We start from the raw sequence: 21,164 nt of genomic DNA on the forward strand, positions 1-21,164 counted from the left end.
AGGAGACAGACAGCGACAATAGGGAGCAGACAGAAAGGGAGAGACAGAGCACGCGACACAGAGACAGAGAACACAGAGAAACAAATGGGAGAAAGCAAGAGACCAGGAGACCCAAGAAGAAACTGAGGGAGACAGAATGAGAAACAAACAGAGACAAGCAAAGCGAGGCAGAGACGAGCACCAAGAGACAGAGAGACAAACAGAGAGAAAAGCAAACAAAGAGACCCAGGAGGACCAGAGTGAAACCAAACTAGCCCCGAAGAGACGGGAACGTGACCCCAGCCCCGCCTCTGCTACCCCGACACTCACCACAGCCGACCTGTGCCCGCCAGTCTTCGATGACAACCCCAGCGGCCTGGCAGGCGGCCACGTAGGAAGCCAGTGCCTTGCAAAGAATGTCGTGGGCCCCACCACCCATGCAGACGTCCAGGACACAGCCCTTGAAGAAGCTCTCAGGTGGCACATGAGCATGGCAGGTGGCGAAGGGGCCCCCTGCGCCAGGGACCAGGGGTCCGCAAAAGCCAGGGCCCTCGTACTGTTCCAGCTTGTCCTCAGGGCACGTTGGGCAGGATCCTGGACATATGTCCCAACACAGTGGGTCCCAGCCTGGGACTCGCCAGCTGCCGCCCCAGATGGGTATGGAGGGAGCCAGGGTGCCATTAGGGAAGGCCTGGTCATTGCTGGGGTTGCGGTCCATGTTACCACAGAGCCCGCACACTGCGCCATGATAGCTGCTGGGCAGCGTCACATCTACCCGCCAATTCCAGTCATAGCTGACTTGCAGTCCAAAGTCAGCCACCAGCAGTGCCTTGGATGCACCGTGGGTCACTGAAATCCGCCCATTGGCCTCGGAGACAGGCAACGCTGTCAGCACACCGTTCACCTTGGGGAAGGAGGAAGAAGTCAAACGGGTCACTGGAGGTGTTATGGCCCCAGCTCTGGCCCTCTGCCTCCCTCTCTCTCACCCTACCGGGGGCTGGGAGGGGCCAAGGCCTTCCTCTGATAGTTGGATTGTCATCGGACACAGTGTGGACATTTGTTCTGGCCCAGGTCTTGGGGAATGAAACCTCACTTTACTCTTTCTAATCTTCTCCCTTGATCTCTACCTCCCTCCCCGTCTGTCTCTCTGTCTCTCTGTGTCTCTCTCCCTCTGTCTTCACCTAAGTCTCTATCACTTGGTCGTCTCTCTCTCTCTCTCTCTGTCTGTCTCTCCCTCCTCTTCCCTTCCTCCCTCCCTCCCTCAATCTCTGTGTGTCTCTTCCACTCACTCACCATCATTTATTTACCGCCTACTCTGTTCCATCTCTCTGTCTGTCTGTCTGTGAGCTACCATTAAGCTCTATCTCCATTTCCCTGGGCAGAAAGGACAGCCCATCTCTCTCCTGTGATCTCACCATATATATATATATATATATATTTTTTTTTTTTTTTGGTGGCGGGGGATGGATACTCGCTCTGTTGTCCAGGCTGAAGTACAGTGTCAAAATCTTGGCTCTTGCAACCTCCGCCTCCAGGGTTCAAATGATTCTCCTGCCTCGGCCTCCAGAGTAGCTGGTATTAGAGTAGCGCCACTACACCCAGCTAATTTTTGTATTTTTAGAGAGATGAGGGTTTCACCATATTGGCCAGGCTGGTCTTGAACTACTGACCTCAGGTGATCGACCTGCCTTGGTCTCCCAGAGTACTGGGATTACAGGTGTGAGCCCCCATGCCCAACCCAATCTCCGTATTTTTCTCTCCATGTCCTGGTCTCTGGGCCTCTCACTTGTTCCCTCACAGACACTCAAACGAGTGTTCACCTGGACTAGACTCTGAGCTTAGCATGTGACATGCACCACCTTGCTGTGGGACAGGCCCTGATATGATGCCCACTTCACAGATGAGGAAACTGAGGCCTATCAAGTGAACTGCACAGCATCACCTAGCTCATAAGGAGGAGAGGCTGGATTCAAACCCAGATCTCTAAAAAAAGCAAATGCTGAGGTCCTAGGTTAAAGCCCTTAGCAAGGAGCTAGGCTTGTTTAATTCCCAGGAACGGGGAGATATTTTTGCTGGAATTATTCTTTTTGTTGACATTTTGTTTCAGGCCCAGGTGAAGACAAAGAGCCTTGAGCTGCTAACTGTGGTCGTCAGGATCCCTCCTGTCCTCCCGGGGACCTCAGGGGACCATCCTGCCACACATACCCGGACTTTGCCGATCTCGCCCTTGTGGATGGAGATGTTGGTGCCCAGGGCAGCCACAGTGACGACTCTCACGTAGGACACAGCAGGGTTGCCCCGGTTCTCGTTCTTGGTGGTGACGGTGAAGGGCGTCAGGCCCTGGGTGTTGACCCCCGGGCAGCCAGTTGTTGCCAGCACATAGTTACAGGTGCCCTGGAAGTCAAACGCCCGGCCGTCGAAGGAGTGGTAGTGTGGGTCGCCCCACAGCCAGCACGTGGCCTCATAGTTGGGCACGCACACGCCCTGGCCACCCTGCTCCTTGCACGTCTCCTGTGGCCGGCATGTCACACCGTCGCACGGGTCTGGGGACAGAAGAGGGAGGACTTTGAGAGGCTGCCCATTGTAAAGGATGGCCGCTGCCTCCACATCTACCCCAGTCTGTGCCAGGGATCTGAGGGTTACCGCAGGCAAGACCAGATTCCAGAGTCCTCATGTCTAGGACCCAGGTGCTATAGTTTGCTTTTGTATTTGGTTTTGTTTTGTTGGTTTTTTGAGATGGAGTCTTTCTCTGTCACCCAGGCTGGAGAGCAATGGTGCAATCTCGGTTTACTGCAACCTCTGCCTCCCAGGTTCAAGCGATTCTCCTGACTCAGCCTCCTGAGTAGCTGGGATTACAGGTGCCTACCACCATGCTTGGCTGATTTTTGTATTTTTAGTAGAGACAGGGTTTCACCATGTTGTCCAGGCTAGTCTTGAGCTCCTGACATCAAGTGATCAGCCAACCTTGGCCTCCCAGAGTGCTGGGATTACAGGCATGAGCCACCACACCCAGCCTGCTATTTTCAAGACCAGCCCCAGGGAGTCCCGCACGTCTGACACTGAGGCCCCATGGTGGACTGTGTCTAAGTCTCGGGTGTCAAAGTTCCCATACCTGAGACCCGGGTCCCAGAGGTCCCTGACAGCCAAGACCCCGGCCCTAGAGTCCCCCTACACCTCTAAGACTGAGGCCCTGCCATTTGCTGTGTGAGACTGAGGTTGTGGAGTCCATGCACGTAAGACCAAGGCTCTGGGCCTGTGTTTACGATGCAGTTTCCCTGGGGTCCTTGCTTGAGATTTCAGCCTGTTCTTCTATTTTAAGTTTTATAGGAACCTCACCCTCTTCACTTACATAGTCTACGGCTGCTTTCACGCCACCATGGCAGAGTGAGTAGCTGTGATCGAGAAGGTATGGCCTGCAAGCTTCAACATTTACCATCTAGCCCTTTAGAGAAAAGGTGCACTTGACCCAAGTTGAGATCTGTGCCCCAGGGGGCCTTGTGTCTGCAGTGCCTGCCCTGAGAGCATTCATGTCTGAGATCCCAGCACTACAGTTCTCTCTGTTCAAGGCCTGGGCCCCAGGCCAGGTGTGGTGGCTCAGGCCTGTAATCCCAGCACTTTAAGAGGCTGAGGTGGGAGGATCACTTGAGCCCTGGAGTTTGAGAGCAGCCTGGACAACATGGCAAGACCCCTTTTCTACAGAACAATTAATAAATAAGGCAGGCATGGTGGTGTGTGCCTGTAGTCCCCCGCTACTCAGGAGGCTGAGGCAGGAGGATTGTTTGAGCCCAGGAAATCGAGGCGCAGTAACCTACACTACACTCCAGCCTGGGTGACAGAATAAGACCTTATCTTTAAAAAAAATAAAAAATAAAAAAAGATCTAGGCCTCAGGGTCCCCCATGCCTGAGACCTTAGCCCTCTGGACGTCTCCACATTTGATAGCAATTGGTCTCCAATTTCTCTAGGTCCTGGCAGCCTCTGTGCCCTAGACTAGGGCCCTGGGTGATCTTCTGGCAAGAGCTCACTGCCAGGGGTCTCAGCATGATTTGAAACGTCTGAGGCCCTAACTAGCTAAGTCTCATGGCCTGGGCCTCCCTCAGCGCAAAACTCCACCCCGGAGGGTTGCTATATTCAAGCCAGTAGCCTTGAGGGTGTCTCACTGCTGAGGCCCTGTCCTGGAGGACTTCTGTGTCCAGGACCCTGTTCCTACGGTTAGTACATCTGTGACCCCAGCTTGTGGAATCCCTGTGTAGGAGAAGCCAGTCTTCAAATGTCTCCTTCCTCCTGTGCCTGTTACCAGTGTACCGCTTCTCAGCTTCAGATGCACCCGCAGAGTTAAGCTTTGTCAACAGAGGGCGCTGGAGAGTCACTGCAGCAGGGAGGGGCTCCTGGTCTGGCTTCCAGCTGGTTTGGCCCTTCCAGCTCTGGCCAGGGTGTGTGGCCACAGTCAGTGAGTGCCACTGGTCCCAGCTGGCTTCCCAGTGAGAGGTTTCCTTCTTGCCAACTCCAGCCTGCAGAAACCTCTGTGCCACCCAGTGGGCTACAGCTGCAGTAGGACTGGACTCAGCCTTGGGGCTGATTCTCCCCTCCTTGAAGAGGAGGGGCCGATTTCTCCCTTCCATGAGGCCTCTACCTTAGCCCTAGAAGTGGGGGCTACTTCCTCTGTCTGCTTTGGTGGTATTCTTTAGTGTTCTCTTTACCATTTCTTATTTCTATTTATTTGTTTGTGTGTAAACAGACAAGGTCTTGCCACCTTGCCCAGGCTGGAGGGCAGTGGTGCAATCATAGCTCACTGCAGCCTTGAACTCCTGGGCTCAAGTGATCCTCCCAACTCAGCCTCCTGAATAGCTGGGACCACAGGCATGCATCACCACGCCTGGCTACGTTTAAATTTTTTGTGGAGACGGGTGTCTCGCTATGTTGTCCAGGCTGGTCTCGAACTCCTGGCCTCAAGCGATCTTCCCTAAGTGCTGGGTGTGTGAGCCACCGTACCAGGCCCTCTTTGTCTTTTAATAGTTAATCTCCTATTAATAAGTAAATGATTCTTTAATTGAACTTTCCTCATTCAAATGGCTGTGTGCTTTCTGTCTCTCGACTGGATGCTGAGTGATATACCCCCCATTCCTGGGAGTCCCATTGTCCTTCTCACCACCCTGAGAGTCTTACCCCGACAGGTTGGTGCTGGAGCTCCTATTATCTTATCCATACGGGGAGGAGGGTTCTCTGCTCTTCACCCTAAGAAATGAGCCCTGGGGGTGGCTCTGTGTCCTAGATTTAGTCTGGGGGGGTTCCCACATGGGAGACTATACCCCTAGAAATCCTGATCTCCCACTTGAGAGGGGTCCCCATATCCAATGTTCTGCCTTGGTGGGGTCTCTGTGCCTCAAACTCAGAACTCTGCTCTCTGTCCCTATCCCTGGGATTCCAGTCTCTCCCCTGCCCTTTGGTGCTAGTGTCTGAACCCCAGGCCTAATTCCACGCACCAGTGGTCAGCTCACCATGGCCCCCTAGGGTGCTGCTCTTGTATTCTAAAGTATTCTAGGAGTCTCACCTCTTCACTTATTAGTCTACGGCTGCTTTCATGCCACAATGGCAGAGTGAGTAGTTGGAATGAGACCATACAGCCTGCAAGCTGAAACATTTACCATGTAGCCCGTATCAGCAAACGCGCGCCTGTCCCTGCTTTATACCGAGGGTCTCTGACATCAACCCTGAGAAACCTCTGAGGGTCCCCACAGCCTGGATTTTCCCTAAGGGTCCCTGCCTCCCACAGTAGGTGGCCCTGGCCCTGTGAAACCCAGCCCAGGGGTCTCCAGGTCTGCGACCTCCATCATTAGTCCTGTGCACCTCCCGCCATGGACACCCCAGTCACATCACCCTCGGCCCCAGAGTCCCTGTACTCCATCCATAGTCACATCAGCCCCAGTCCCAGCCCAGCCCAGCACCTTTGGTGATGCAGCTCAGGACGCCTCCGGAGGGCTGGCACACCTGTCCCGGCGGACAGCTGTGTTCCTGGCACCATACGCCTTTACGCACATGGCACGTACACTGCTGCCGACAGTCGTCAATGAGGACTGTCTGCTCCGGCTGTGGGGAGAGAGGGCACGGCCATCAGACATCACGGGTGGGAGCTGACTCTCACATCTCTGGCATTCTGGGCACAGAGGGGTTTGCAGACATCACAGACAAGGGACATCTCTCAGCAGGATGGCGCCCTGTCTGTGAAGCTGAGGCACAGCATGGGTTTGGGGCCGTCATTCATTTGTACATTTGTTCATTCACTTTTATTCATTAACTCATTCATTCCAAAATATCCGCTCAATCTCTGCTGTAGGAGAAGTGGTGTGACATAGTAACTAAGGGCAGATCGCCTGGGCTTGAAGTCAGTTTCTGCTGTTTCCAAATTCTGTGACTCTGAGCAAGTTACTTCACCGCTTTATGGCTCAGTTTCCTGATGTGCCAATTGCAGAAAATAGTAGTGCCTGCCTATGGAAGTAAAATTCAGATAAAATGTAAAATTCAGATAAAATGAAAAGGGTAGGCCGGACGCGGTGGCTCATGCTTGTAATCCCAGCACTTTGGGAGGCTGAGGCGGGTGGATCATGAGGTCAGAAGATTGAGACCATCCTGGCTAACACGGTGAAACCCCGTCTCTACTAAAAATACAAAAAATTAGCCAGGTGTGGTGGCGGGTGCCTGTAGTCCCAGCTACTCGGGAAGCTGAGGCAGGAGAATGGAGTGAACTCAGGAGGCGGAGCTTGTAGTGAGGCAAAACCTCACCACTGTACTCTAGCCTGAGTGACAGAGCGAAACTCCATCCCAAGGGAAAAAAAAAAAAAAGTCTTCCTTTAAAACATTCAGATAGGAGAGATACGGGGGGTAGACATCAAACAAGATTGGGAGTATGTGGCTTAGTTTTGAAGCTAAGTGATGGGTAAGTACATGGACAGTCATTTCACTATTCTCTTAATTTTCGCATGTTTGAAAATTTTCAGAATAAAAAGTTTTTAGATAGGTAATGTATATATAAAAATATGCACACATAGCACTCAAAACATTACGAGATACATAGAAAGCACTATCTACATACTTTCTGTTATTATTACTATTATTTACATGAGGAGAACAACAGAGAGAGAGGGTCCCACTCCGCGGAGAGCTCATACTCCCGCAAGGGAGACGGACATTAGACAAATACATGCTCCAGTCAAAGAAGAAGGACCAACAGGGAGACAGTGGGAGAGGGAAACAGAGGGTGTTAGCAGCTGGTATAACAGATGAAAATCTTGTCTTTGTGGTCAGAAAGGCTCCCTTTTTCCAGACCTGGAAGGCAAAGCCACAACTTCACCTGGGGAGTCAGGGGAGGGTTTAAAGCTTCAGAGTCCATGGTGATATTTAGAAAGATCTTTACCACTGCCATGTGGAGGGTGGACCAGAGGGAGCAAAGGTAGGAGCCTGGAGGGACCCAGGTGGGAGAGAACCAGCTGGACCAAGGGAGGGCCATGGGGACGGGGAAATGAGTAGGTACAAGAGACATTCAAGAGACTGAATGGACTAGCTGTGGTGGCTCATGCCTGTAATGCTCGCACTTTGGGAGGCCAAGGCAGGAGGATCACTTGAAGTCAGGAGTTTGAGAGCAGCCTGGCCAATACGGCAAAACCCCATCTCTACCAAAAAAGCAAAAAATTAGCCGGGCGTGGTGGCACACACCTGCACTCCTAGCTACTCAGGAGGCTGAGACAAGAGAATTGCTTCAACTTGGGATGCCGAGGTTGCAGTGAGCTTGAACCCAAGAGTCGGAAGTTGCACTCCAGCCTGGGCAACAGAGCAAGACTATGTGTCAAAAAAAAAAAAAAAGAGGCTGAATGGGTCGGGCATGGTGGCTCATGCCATTAATCCCAGCACTTTGGGTGGCCAAGGGGGGAGTATGGCTTGAGGCCTGGAGTTCACAACCAGCCTGAGCAACATAATGAGACACCCCCATGTCTATGTCTCCATAAGAAAATTAAAAACTCGCTGGGCTTGGTGGTGCATGCCTATAGTCCAGGTACTTGGAAGGTGAGGTGAAGGATTGCTTGAGCCAAGGAACTCAGGGCTGCAGTGAGCTATGATCGTACCACTACACTCTATCCTGGGTGACAGAGCAAGACCCTGACTCAAAAAGAATAAATAAGAGACCAAGTAGGCTGTGGGGCTGATAAGGAGTGGGAGGGGTGAGGCCCCATATTCTGCCCCAGATGACTAGGTTCCTACCTCATAGTAGACACCATTGTGGTAGCAGCCACACTGCTGGATGGGCACGCAGGCTTCACCGTTGTAGAGGAAGCCGGCGTCACACTGGCAGCCTTCAGCACACCCATCTGGGCACTGCAGAGGGGCACTGAGAGCCGCGCAGCCCAGGGAGCAGGTGTCCGCGCAGAGCTCGTAGTGGCTGTTCGCTGGGCACTTCATGGCTGCAAGGAAGGGGTGCCCGTCAGAGCCCTGGGGAGGGAGGGGCTGCAAGGCCCAGGGTCTACCCTTCTGTGCTTCAACCTCTCCCCTCCCTGCCCCTCTGGCTCTCCCTCACTCACGACAGAAAGTTTCCGTCCTCCAGGGCTTCACGTGGCCTCCAGCCGCCTGGCAAGCACTCACATAGGCATGGATGTTGCTGCAGAGAATGCTCAGGTTCCCACCACCCAGGCAGAGATCAAAGACGCAATCTTGCAAGGGACCCTGGGGATCCACCAGCTTGTGGCAGGAAGCCAGTGGCCCTGTGGCGCTGGAGAGGAGCCCACAGAACTCCTCCTTCTCATACTTCTTCTCCTGCTCGGGAGGACACTTGCTGGTTTCGCAGCCCTCGCTCCTCGGGCTGGCGGGCAGGTGGGCGGCGGCAGGCAGGGAGAGCCAGGTACCGCCTCCTCCCAGGAGTTGCCGAAGTCATTGGCGTTGCCTGCCTGTGAGCCGTTGGGCTTCTGGAAGTCATCCTTGGGGTCGCCGTTGTAGTTCCCACACAGGCCACACATCTGCTGGTAGTAGTTTCCGGGGATGGTGACCCGCACATAGTACACAAGGTCGTAGGCCACACGCAGGCCGAAGTCGGTCTCAATCACAACGTCTGAACCATGCTGGGAGGCTCGGATCTGACCGTTGGCCAGCACCACAGGCAGCTTCATGTCCACACCGTTCACCTGGGAGGCGAGAGAGGCAGGCCACGCTTCAGAAAATAAACTTCGAGCGGGGGTCGGACCCTAGTTCAAGCCCATGCCTGATGCTGAAGATCTGTGTGTCCTCACCTCTTAGGCCCTCAGTTTTGTATTTATGAAATGGATATAATAATAGGGTCTGAGATTGCATTGAATGGTGGTCCCCAAAAGACATATTCACCCAGAATCCCATAATGTGAGCTTACTTGGAATAAAGTTCTTGCAGATGTAATAGGATAATAATCTCAACATGAGATTGTCCTGGATTAAGCTGGGCCCTAAATCAATGACAAGTGTCCTTATAAGAGCCAGAGAGAAAAAGACACAGACACACAAGAAAAGGTCACATGAAGATGAAGGCACAGATTAGAATGGTGTGGTCACAAGCCCAGAGAACCTGGAGCCTCCAGAGCTGGAAACGGAAAGCAAGATCCCCCAACCAGTGCCTTTGGAGACGGTGCAGCTCTGCCGACACCCTGATGTTGAACTTCTGGCATTCAGGACTGTGGGAAAGTACATGTACTGTTTTAAGCCATGAAGCTTGTGATAATCGTTATGGCAGCCACGGGAAACCAATACATGTCTCAATGAAGTAACAAGCCTCCAGCTATCCTTTATGTACCACTCGATGCAGGCATTAATAAGCAATAATGGCCCCCAGAGTCACTTGCCCGAGTTCAAACAGTTTCCCCCTTACCCTCTTGTGACCTTGGGCAAGAGAGTCACCTCTCCCTGTTTCTCTTTCCTCATCTTTCATTCAAAAATAAGGTGTTTGCCCCACGGAATTGTCAGCCTCAGATGAATTAATGTCTGTAAAGTGCTGAGAAACATGGCTGGCATAGCATGCATGCTTCAGGAGCATCTGCCGTTACTAGCAGCTATGAATGGAGGTTTTTCTTCTGAAGAGTAAACGGACACCACAGGTTTTTGCTTTAAAGCATCAGCGGGTGGAAAGTTAGACTAAATTCTTGGGGAAATGAACTCAAACCTATGAGCTGAGGACCAGTGGTTTCAGTTTAAGGTTACTAGGCACCAACAAAGCCTCATAAATCCACCCCTGGACGGGGCACAGTGGCTCATGTCTATGATCCCAGCACTTTGAGACTCTAAGGTGGGAAGATCACTGGAGCCCAGGAGTTCAAGGTCAGTCTGGGCAACATATCGAGATCCTGTCTCTACAAAATAAAACAAATTAACTGGGCATGGTGGTGCATGCCTGTAGTCCCAGCCACTCAGGAGGCAGAAGTGGTAGGATTGCTTGAGACCAGGAGTTCAAGGCTACAGGGAGCTAGGATCACACCACTGCACTCCAGCCTCGATGAGAGAGCAAGACCCTGTCTCTAAAAATATAAATAAATAAATCAACCTCTGATTAACACATTTGCTCACCCTTCCTTATCACAGACAGTGCACACTGGATTCTTTTGGAAATGCGAAGAATCACAGGAGAAGGCAGGAGAAAGATATGCTCCTGGCTGAGTCTCCTAAAAACATTGTCAACTGCCACACTTCCCACGCAGGGCTGGGGAGTGGGTGAGGGCTACTGACTTACCCTTGCCTCAGTTTCCTCAGCTGTAGACTGGGGGTAATAAGAGCTCCTACACGTGTAGGGAAGCTGGGGGATTCAGTAAGAAGCAGCTAACAAGAACACCAACAATTCTTATGTGTTTAGGCACTGTATGTCAGGGGCTATTCTAGGAGCTTGGAAAACATTAGGCAATATACTCAATTAAGTCATGCGTGTCGGCTGGGCACAGTGGCTTATGCCGCTAATCCCAGCACTTCGGGAGGCTGAGGCCGGCACATCACTGAGGTCAGGAGTTTGAGACCAGTCTGGCCAACATGGCGAAACCCCGTCTCCACTAAAAATACAAAAATTTGCTGAGTGTAGTGTTGCACACGTGTGATCCCAGCTACTCTGGAGACTGAGGCAGCAGAATCACTTGAACCAAGGAGGCAGAGGTGGCAGTGAGCAGAGATCGTGCCACTGCACTCTAGTCTGGGTGACAAAGAGAGACTCTGTCTCAAAAAGAAAAAAAAAAAGAAGGAAAGAAAGAAAAAAAAGTCACGCCTATCCAGTTCACCAGATTAAGTCAGTAATGTATCAGCACCTTCGCCAATACTGCTACCAGAGAAACAGCTGCGTGTGTGTGTTTCAGTGGGTTCTCGGGGGAAACCCCTCCACCGTAACTGAGATGCCAGTCTCCATAGGAGACCAGATCTTCTTGGTAAGAAAAGCTCTGCAGAGCAGCACGGGGTTCAAGCTCCACCTTTGCTGGGGGACTATGGCCAGTGATGGGCCACCCCACTCTGAAAAATAAAGCACGTCATAGTGCCTGCAGCTCCTGGTGCACACATACAGACACCATGGACATGAAGTGCCTGGCGGCCAAAAGGTCTGCAGTCAGCTGTATAGAAACTACAGCTGCTGTTGGTATTGTTAAGGGGGTGATAGTGTCACACACAGATTGTCCCCGTCCATGAAGCTTCTCCAGCCTGGGGCTTTCTCAACCTCTGATGGCACCACGTCCTGCCAATGAGTGGCAGAACAGGGAGGTGAGTAGGACAGAATCCAGGATTGAGGTGGGGAGAGGATGGGGAGGAAGGGAGGAGAGGGTGGGAGAGATTTGGAGAGAAAAGTCAATGCATGGAGGTGAAGAGAGGGTGGAGACTGAGGGACAGAGTAGGGGGAGCAGCTCCCAAGTCCCTGAGGACACCTCCCTCATTGGCTTCCCACTCTGGGTTCTGATCGGCATCTTCTGTCCTCAGGGACCCCAGGCCTCACACATGCACTCTCATCTCTGTGCCCCCAACTGCTGGGCTAAGCACTGCCTGTACCCCACCCACCCACAGGCCCCTCACCCCCGTGCTCCCCATCTGCTCTCACCGTGACCTTCCACTGTCTCTGCTCCAGCCGCAGGGTGAAGTTTCCCACCTGGACCGTGATCACCCTGGTCACACTGACTCGCCCATTACCCCAGGCCACGTTCTCCTGCAGGACGGCAAACGGATGCAGGCCAGGACGGGTGCCGCAGGTCTGAGCCAGCACATACACGCAGGTGCCCATGAAGTCGAAGCGGCGGCCATCGAAGGTGGTGTAGTGGGGGTCTCCCGACGCCTGGCAGGTGGCAGAGCCCACGGCCACACAGCCCAAGCTGCCACCGGATGGCCGGCAGGCCTCGTGCGGGCCGCAGCTGGAGGGTTGACAGGACACCAGGCCGCCCTCCCGGCAGTGGCAAAGGGAATCACACCCGGGGCCAGGGTAGAAGGTCTGGCCCAGCGGGTAGTAGCGGTCATCGTGGAGGCAGCCACACTGGCCCACAGGTACACAGGTGTCACCACTGAGCACGAAGCCAGCATCGCAGACACAGCCTTCACGGCACGCCGACTCACAGCCCTCGGGAGCCGAGACGCTCGGGCAGCTCACGGGGCAGGAGTCACCACAGAGCTTGTAGTGGCTGTGGGCAGGACACTGGAAGGCTGTGGAGACAAGGTGGGCATGAGCCATGTAGGCATTCGAGTCGGGGTCTGGGGAGGCCCTCAGTGGGAAAACTCCTCAGGTCAACCTGGCTGTCTCTGGGTATGCACATGTGATCCAGGACATCTAACTGGGGGACTCAGTGTGGGACCTGCAATGGGAGGGGACATGCCCACGTCTCTCTGACCAATTATTTCTAAAGATCAAATGACTCTGCTTGCCTGATTTTTTTTTGAGACAGGCTCTCACTCTATCTCACTCAGGCTGGAGTGCAGAGGCCCAATCACAGCTTGCTGCAGCCTCCACCTCCGCCTCAAGCGATCCTCTGGCCTCAGCCTCCCGATTGGCTGGGACTACAGGGGTGAGCCACTACATCCGGCTATTTATTATGATTTTTTGTAGAGATGGGGTCTCACTATGTCAGCCAGGATTACCTGGGTGAAATGGATCACTCTTATCTATTCGGGTTATGCAAGATCAGAACCGACTACGGGTATCTCAGGGTGTGAATGTGACTGGGGTATGGGGCCACATGTATCTCAGGGTATGACTCTGCCCGAGGGCACCCAGCTGTGGGTGTCTGACCTGGAGCATCTCCCAGAGTCCGTGTGACATGTCTGTCTCAGGCTGTGCCTGGGTGAAGTTGGCAGGATACCTGTGACCAGGAGACCTGCTTGAAGGGAACCGCCTAGGACTATCCAACTATGCATCTGTGTGGATCTGCCCAGGGCTATGTCAGGATCCTGATTCTTTCTGAGTGTATCTGACCAGTTAGTATAAAATCTAAGCAGATACCACTGAAGGCATGCGACTAATTCTGTGTGGCTAGGTGTATTTCAGTGTGTGCAACAGACCAGGGCCCTGTGACCAGTTGTAACTCACTAGGTCTTCCTAACCAAGGGTACCCTGCTATGTGACTGAGGCAGGGTCAGTCATCCCAATCTACATGCCTTGGATGTCTGAGAACATGGATCACCAATCCACAAGAGTGTCCTGGACCCCAGGTTTCTGACTAGGTGTTTGTTTTCTTTCTGTTTTTTTGTTTTTTTTTTTTTGAGATGGAGTCTCTGTCACCGAGGCTGGAGTGCACTGGCGCGATCTCGGCTCACTGCAACCTCTGCCTCCTGAGTTCCAGTGATTCTTCTGCCTCAGCTTCCGTATTAGCTGGGATTACAGGTGCCCGCCACCACACCTGGATGAATTTTGTACTTTTAGTAGGGACGGGGGTATCACCATGTTGACCGGGCTAGTCTCGACTTCCTGACCTCAGGTGATCTGCCTGCCTCGGCCTCCCAAAGTGCTGGGATTACAGGCGTGAGCCACCGCGGCCAGACTCTCAATACCTGTTTCTAACTGACTCTCTCTCACTGCAGTACCTGACTTGGGGCATTTCAGTGTGTGAGAGCCAAGGTGTTTCCTGACAGGAGATACCCAGCTCAGAGGAAGAAAGGTGGTCCCTGAGCCCCATGGAGGAGAAAAGGGCTGCTGTCTTACAGTCCTGGAAAGGAAGGGCAGGGAGAGACCCTACTATGGGGACCATGCATGGAGCAGTACTCACGACAGAAGTCCGGCCGCCTCCACTCGCCGAGCTGGGCCCCAGCGGCCTGACAAGCTGCCACGTAGGCAGCCACTGCAGGACAGAGGCCTCCAGGATGACCCTGAACCTGGCAGGCGTCCAGCAAGCAGCCCTGGAAGTACTGCGCGGGCGGCACGAGGCCGTGGCAGGGCGCCAGCGGGCCGTCGGTGGCGGAGATCACCCCGCAGGCGTCCGGGCCGCCAAAGGACTCCTGCTGCTCTGGGGTGCACTGCGATGGGCATGGCCCAGACACACATTCTCCGCAGCCCGGGGCGCCGCCCACCTGCCATCCAGCAGGCTTCCCGTCCACAGCCTTCAGGTCGTCTGCCGGGTCCTGGTTGTAGTTCCCGCATAAGCCACAGAGAGCGCCCGCGTACGCCGCCGGCACGCGCAGGCGCACGAAGCTGTCCCCGTCAAAAGTCAGCGAGAGCCCTGAGGTTGTGGTCACCACCACGTCCGCGCCGCTCAGGTGTGCGTGCAGCAGCGAATCCAGCTGGAAGGGCAGAGCCACGAACACGCCGTCCACCTGCGGGCGGGGGTTGGGGGAGCGATAAGCAGAGCGAACACGGGTTTGAATCCTGGCCCCACCACCTACTAGCTGTGGGACCCTGAGCATGTCACCTCCCCTCTGAAAATAATAATGAGCATCTATAGGCCGGGCCTGGTGGCGCAGCCTACAATCCCAGTAATTTGGAAGGCCGAGATGGGAGGATGGCTTGAGGCCAGAAGTTCAGACCAGCTTGGGCAACATAGTGAGACCTGCATCTCTACAAAAAAAAAATGAAAAATTAGCCAGTGTGGTGGCGGCGCCTTTAGTTCCGGCCACTCGGGAGGCAGGGGCCAAGGTGGGAGGATCGATTGAACCCAGGAGTTCCAGGCTGCAGTGAGCCCTACTCCTGTCACTGCACTCCAGCCTGGGCAACAGGGTCAGGCTAAGAAAAAAAAGAAAGAAAAGCAAGAAAGAAAAAAAAAAAGAAAAACAAAGAGCCTCTATAGGCACATGTCACTGACTCCTCATCCTTCTCTACAACAGGTACTTTTCTTAGACCAGTTTTCGGAGGAATACAGTAGGCTCAGAGAGGAAGAAGCCGCGGTGCCAAGCCATCAGGCTCCCAGGCCTATCCTCTGACCCTTCCATCATGCCCCAGCTAAGCTGTGGAAGGTGCCCAGGGGAATGGTGAAGCCCTTACCATCTCAGGCAACCCCAGAGCTGGCACCCGCTTCTGTCTGGCCCACAGCCCTCCTCACCTGTAGCTGCCGGGGCCAGCGGGCACTCAGTGTCAGGCTGTGGTTGTAGATTTGCAGGGTGACACTGCGGGTGTAGCTGACAGCCTGGCTGCCCCGGTGCTCATTGGCTACAGTGACAGTGAAGTTCGCAGCCCCGGAGGGTAGTCCGTGGCAGGGTGCACTCAGCAGGTACTCGCAGTTGCCTTGGAAATCGAATCGGTGCCCATCCAGAGTGACGTAATGGGGGTCACCCCAGGCCTGGCACTCAGCTGTGCTGACGGGCTCGCAGCCGTGCTGGCCGGATGGCAGGAGGCCACACACTTCACCCAGCCCACAGCTGGCAGGTGTGCAGACCAGCGAGCCGCCCCCAGGCCCGCAGCGGCACCTGTGGGAACAGGTGCCATCAGCCCAAAACTCACTGCCCGCCTCGTGGTAGGTGCCGTTGGCCCAGCAGCCGCAGCCGTTGTTTAGGGGAACACAGCGGTCAGCACTTAGCACGAAACCCGCGTCGCACTGGCAGCCCTCCACACAGGGACCCTCGCATACGGCTGGGGTCGCAGGGGGCGCAGGGGACGGACAGCTGGCCGGGCAGGGTGGGCCGCAGACCTCATAGTGGCTGTTTTCTGGGCAGGTGATCTCTGTGGGCAGATGAAGGAGCAGGAAGGAGAGAAACAGAGAGAAGGGTGTTAGCGTGGGGTCACAGGACAGGGTGGGAGGAGACAGACAGCGACAATAGGGAGCAGACACAGAAAGGGAGAGACAGAGCACGCGACACAGAGACAGAGGACACAGAGACAGAGAACGCAGAGAAACAAATGGGAGAAAGCAAGAGACCAGGAGACCCAAGAAGAAACTGAGGGAGACAGAATGAGAAACAAACAGAGACAAGCAAAGCGAGGCAGAGACGAGCACCAAGAGACAGAGAGACAAACAGAGAGAAAAGCAAACAAAGAGACTCAGGAGGACCAGAGTGAAACCAAACTAGCCCCGAAGAGGCGGGAATGTGACCCCAGCCCCGCCTCTGCTACCCCGACACTCACCACAGCCGACCTGTGCCCGCCAGTCTTCGATGACAACCCCAGCGGCCTGGCAGGCGGCCACGTAGGAAGCCAGCGCCTTGCAAAGAATGTCGTGGGCCCCACCACCCATGCAGACGTCCAGAACACAGCCCTTGAAGAAGCTCTCAGGTGGCACATGAGCATGGCAGGTGGCGAAGGGGTCCCCTGCGCCAGGGACCAGGGGTCCGCAAAAGCCGGGGCCCTCGTACTGTTCCAACTTGTCCTCAGGGCATGTTGGGCAGGACCCCGGACATACGTCCCAACACAGTGGGTCCCAGCCTGGGACTCGCCAGCTGCCGCCCCAGATGGGTATGGAGGGAGCCAGGGTGCCATTAGGGAAGGCCTGGTCATTGCTGGGGTTGCGGTCCATGTTACCACAGAGCCCGCACACTGCGCCATGATAGCTGCTGGGCAGCGTCACATCTACCCGCCAATTCCAGTCATAGCTGACTTGCAGTCCAAAGTCAGCCACCAGCAGTGCCTTGGATGCACCGTGGGTCACTGAAATCCGCCCGTTGGCCTCGGAGACAGGCAATGCTGTCAGCACACCGTTCACCTTGGGGAAGGAGGAAGAAGTCAAACGGGTCACTGGAGGTGTTATGGCCCCAGCTCTGGCCCTCTGCCTCCCTCTCTCTCACCCTATCGGGGGCTGGGAGACGCCAAGGCCTTTTTCCGATAGTTGGATTGTCATGGACACAGTGTGGACATTTGTTCTGGCCCAGGTCTTGGGGAATGAAATCTCACTTTACTTTTTCTAGATATTCTCCGTTGATCTCTATCTCCCTCCCTCGTCTCAGTCTCTCTGTCTCTCTGTATCTCTCTCCCTCTGTCTTCACCTAAGTCTATATCACTTGGTCTTCTCTCTCTCTGTCTGTCTCTCCCTCCTCTTCCCTTCCTCCCCCCCTCCCTCATTCTCTGTGTGTCTCTTCCACTCACTCACCATCATTTATTTACCACCTACTCTGTTCCATCCCTCTCTCTGTGAGCTACCATTAAGCTCTGTCTCCATTTCCCTGGGCAGAAAGGACAGCCCATCTCTCTCCTGTGATCTCACTATATATATATTTTGTGTGTGGGGGGGGGGGGGGTGGGGGGATGGATACTCGCTCTGTCATCCAGGCTGAAGTACAGTGTCAAAATCTTGGCTCCTGCTACCTCTGCCTCCAGGGTTCAAATGATTCTCCTGCCTCGGCCTCCAGAGTAGCTGGGATTACAGTAGCGCCACTACACCCAGCTAATTTTTGTATTTTTAGTAGAGATGAGGGTTTCACCATATTGGCCAGGCTGGTCTTGAACTACTGACCTCAGTTGATCCACCTACCTCGGCCTCCCAGAGTACTGGGATTACAGGTGTGAGCCCCTGTGCCCATCCCAATCTCCATATATTTCTCTCCATGTCCTGGTCTCTGGGCCTCTCACTTGTTCCCTCACAGACACTCAAACGAGTGTTCACCTGGACTAGACTCTGAGCTTAGCATGTGACATGAACCACCTTGCTGTGGGACAGGCCCTGATATGATGCCCACTTCACAGATGAGGAAACTGAGGCCTACCAAGTGAACTGCACAGCATCACCTAGCTCATAAGGAGGAGAGGCTGGATTCAAACCCAGGTCTGTAAAAAAGGGAAATGCTGAGGTCCTAGGTTAAAGCCCTTAGCAAGGAGCTAGGCTTGTCTAATTCCCAGGAACGGGGAGATATTTTTGCTGGAATTATTCTTTTTGTTACCATTTTGTTTCAGGCCCAGGTGAAGACAAAGAGCCTTGAGCTGCTAACTGTGGTCGTCAGGATCCCTCCTGTCCTCCCGGGGACCTCAGGGGACCATCCTGCCACACATACCCGGACTTTGCCGATCTCGCCCTTGTGGATGGAGATGTTGGTGCCCAGGGCAGCCACAGTGACGACTCTCACGTAGGACACAGCAGGGTTGCCCCGGTTCTCGTTCTTGGTGGTGACGGTGAAGGGCGTCAGGCCCTGGGTGTTGACCCCCGGGCAGCCAGTTGTTGCCAGCACATAGTTACAGGTGCCCTGGAAGTCAAACGCCCGGCCGTCGAAGGAGTGGTAGTGTGGGTCGCCCCACAGCCAGCACGTGGCCTCATAGTTGGGCACGCACACGCCCTGGCCACCCTGCTCCTTGCACGTCTCCTGTGGCCGGCATGTCACACCATCGCACGGGTCTGGGGACAGAAGAGGGAGGACCTTGAGAGGCTGCCCATTGTAAAGGATGGCCGCTGCCTCCACATCTACCCCAGTCTGTGCCAGGGATCTGAGGGTTACCGCAGGCAAGACCGGATTCCAGAGTCCTCATGTCTAGGACCCAGGTGCTATAGTTTGCTTTTGTATTTGGTTTTGTTTTGTTGGTTTTTTGAGATGGAGTCTTTCTCTGTCACCCAGGCTGGAGAGCAGTGGTGCAACCCCGGCTCACTGCAACCTCTGCCTCCCGAGCTCAAGCGATTCTCCTGACTCAGCCTCCGAGTAGCTGGGATTACAGGTGCCCGCCACCATGCTTGGCTGATTTTTGTATTTTTAGTAGAGGCAGAGTTTGACCATGTTGTCCAGGCTGGTCTCGAGCTCCTGACATCAAGTGATCAGCCAACCTTGGCCTCCCAGAGTGCTGGGATTACAGGCATGAGCCACCATGCCCAGCCTGTTATTTTCAAGACCAGCCCCTGGGAGTCCCGCACGTCTGACACTGAGGCCCCATGGTGGACTGTGTCTAAGTCTCGGGTGTCAAAGTTCCCATACCTGAGACCTGGGTCCCACAGGTCCCTACAGCCAAGACCCCGGCCCTAGAGTCCCCCTACCTCTAAGACTGAGGCCCTGCCATTTGCTGTGTGAGACTGAGGTTGTGGAGTCCATGCACCTAAGACCAAGGCTCTGGGTCTGTGTTTATGATGCAGTTTCCATGGTGTCCTCGCTTGAGATTTCAGCCTGTTCTTCTATTTTAAGTTTTATAGGAACCTCACCCTCTTCACTTACATAGTCTACGGCTGCTTTCACGCCACCATGGCAGAGTGAGTAGCTGTGATAGAGAAGGTATAGCCTGCAAGCTTAAACATTTACCATCTAGCCCTTTAGAGAAAAGGTGCACTTGACCAAGTTGAGATCTGTGCCCCAGGGGTCCTTGTGTCTGTGATGCCTGCCCTGAGAGCATTCATGTCTGAGATCCCGGCACCAGAGTTCTCTATGTTCAAGGCCTGGGCCCCAGGGCAGGTGTGGTGGCTCAGGCCTGTAATCCCAGCACTTTAAGAGGCTGAGGTGGGAGGATCGCTTGAGCCCTGGAGTTGGAGACCAGCCTGGGCAGCATAGGAAGACCCCATTTCTACAAAAAAGAAATTAATAAATTAGCCAGGCATGGTGGTGTATGCCTGCAGTCCCCAGCTACTTGGGAGGCTGAGGCGGGAGGATTGCTTGTGCCCAGGAGATGGAAGCTTCAGTGAGTTATGATCGCACTGCATCACTACACTCCAGCCTAGGCAACAGAGTGAGACCTTATCTCAAAAAAAAAAAAAAAAAGGATCTTGGCCTTAAGGTCCCCCATGCCTGAGATCTCAGCCCCCTGGACTTCTCCAGGTCCTGGCGGCCTCTGTGCCCAAGACTAGGGCCCTGGGTGATCTTTTGGCAAGAGCCCAGTGCCAGGGGTCTCAGCATGATTTGAAATGTTTTGAGACCCTAACTAGTGAAGTCTCAAAGCAGTCCCTAACTGCCTCCCTCAGTGCAAGACTCCATCCCTGAGGGTTGCTTTATTAAGGACTGCTGAGGCCCTGAGGCCCTGTCCTGGAGGGCTACTGTGTCCAAGACCCTGTTCCCACGGTTAGTACATCTGTGACCCCAGCTTGTGGAACCCCTGTGTGGGAGAGGCCAGTCTTCAAATGTCTCCTTCCTCCTGTGCCTGTTATCATGTACCACCTCTCAGCTTCAAATAGACCCACGGAGTTAAGCTTTGTCAACAGAGGGCGCTGGAGAGTCACTGCAGCAGGGAGGGGCTCGTGGTCTGGCTTCCAGCCACTTTGGCCCTTCCAGCTCTGGCCAAGATATGTGGCCACACTCAGCAAGTGCCACTGGTCCCAGCTGGCTTCCCAGTGAGGGGTTTCCTTCTTGCCAACTCCAGCCTGCTGAAACCTCTGTGCCACCCAGTGGGCTACAGCTGCAGTAGGACTGGACTCAGCCTTGGGGCTGATTCTCCCCTCCATGAAAAGGATTTCTCCCTTCCATGAGGCCTCTGCCTTAGCCCTAGAAGTGGGGGCTACTTCCTCTGTCTGCTTTGGTGGTATTCTTTAGCCTTCTCTTTGCTGTTTCTTATTTCTATTTCTTTATTTGTAAAGAGACAAGGTGTTGCTATCTTGCCCAGGCTGGAGGGCAGTGGTGCAATCATAGCTCACTGCAGCCTCGAACTCCTGGGCTCAAGTGATCCTCCCAATTCAGCCTCCTAAATAGCTGGGACCACAGGCGTATATCACCACGCCTGGCTAAGTTTAAATTTTTTGTGGAGACGGGTGTCTCACTTTGTTGCCCAGACTGGTCTTGAACTCCTGGCCTCAAGCAATCCGCCCAAAGTGCTGGGTGTGTGAGCCACCGCACCAGGCCCTCTTTACCCTTTAATAGTTAATCTCCTATTAATAAGTAAATGATTCTTTAATTGAACTTTCCTCATTCAAATGGCTGT

The 21,164-nt window shown here is 54.1% G+C and overlaps 2 protein-coding genes across 2 annotated transcripts in view; one reads left to right on the forward strand and one right to left on the reverse strand.

Annotated features, from left to right (window-relative positions):
- PSMC4 (proteasome 26S subunit, ATPase 4) overlaps positions 1–21,164 on the forward strand; it is a 227,474-nt gene that overhangs the window by 120,998 nt on the left and 85,312 nt on the right. The window lies entirely within an intron of this gene.
- FCGBP (Fc gamma binding protein) overlaps positions 1–21,164 on the reverse strand; it is a 94,903-nt gene that overhangs the window by 30,723 nt on the left and 43,016 nt on the right. The window contains 11 exon segments of the mRNA XM_050769390.1: positions 310–883; positions 2,185–2,522; positions 5,924–6,065; positions 8,232–8,431; positions 8,549–8,819; positions 8,822–9,145; positions 12,048–12,640; positions 14,197–14,740; positions 15,463–16,079; positions 16,482–17,055; positions 18,338–18,675. Of these exon segments, the coding sequence (XP_050625347.1) occupies positions 310–883; positions 2,185–2,522; positions 5,924–6,065; positions 8,232–8,431; positions 8,549–8,819; positions 8,822–9,145; positions 12,048–12,640; positions 14,197–14,740; positions 15,463–16,079; positions 16,482–17,055; positions 18,338–18,675 (4,515 nt within the window).

This window comes from Macaca thibetana, chromosome 19 (assembly GCF_024542745.1).
Source record: "Macaca thibetana thibetana isolate TM-01 chromosome 19, ASM2454274v1, whole genome shotgun sequence".
Classification (NCBI taxonomy): domain Eukaryota; kingdom Metazoa; phylum Chordata; class Mammalia; order Primates; family Cercopithecidae; genus Macaca; species Macaca thibetana.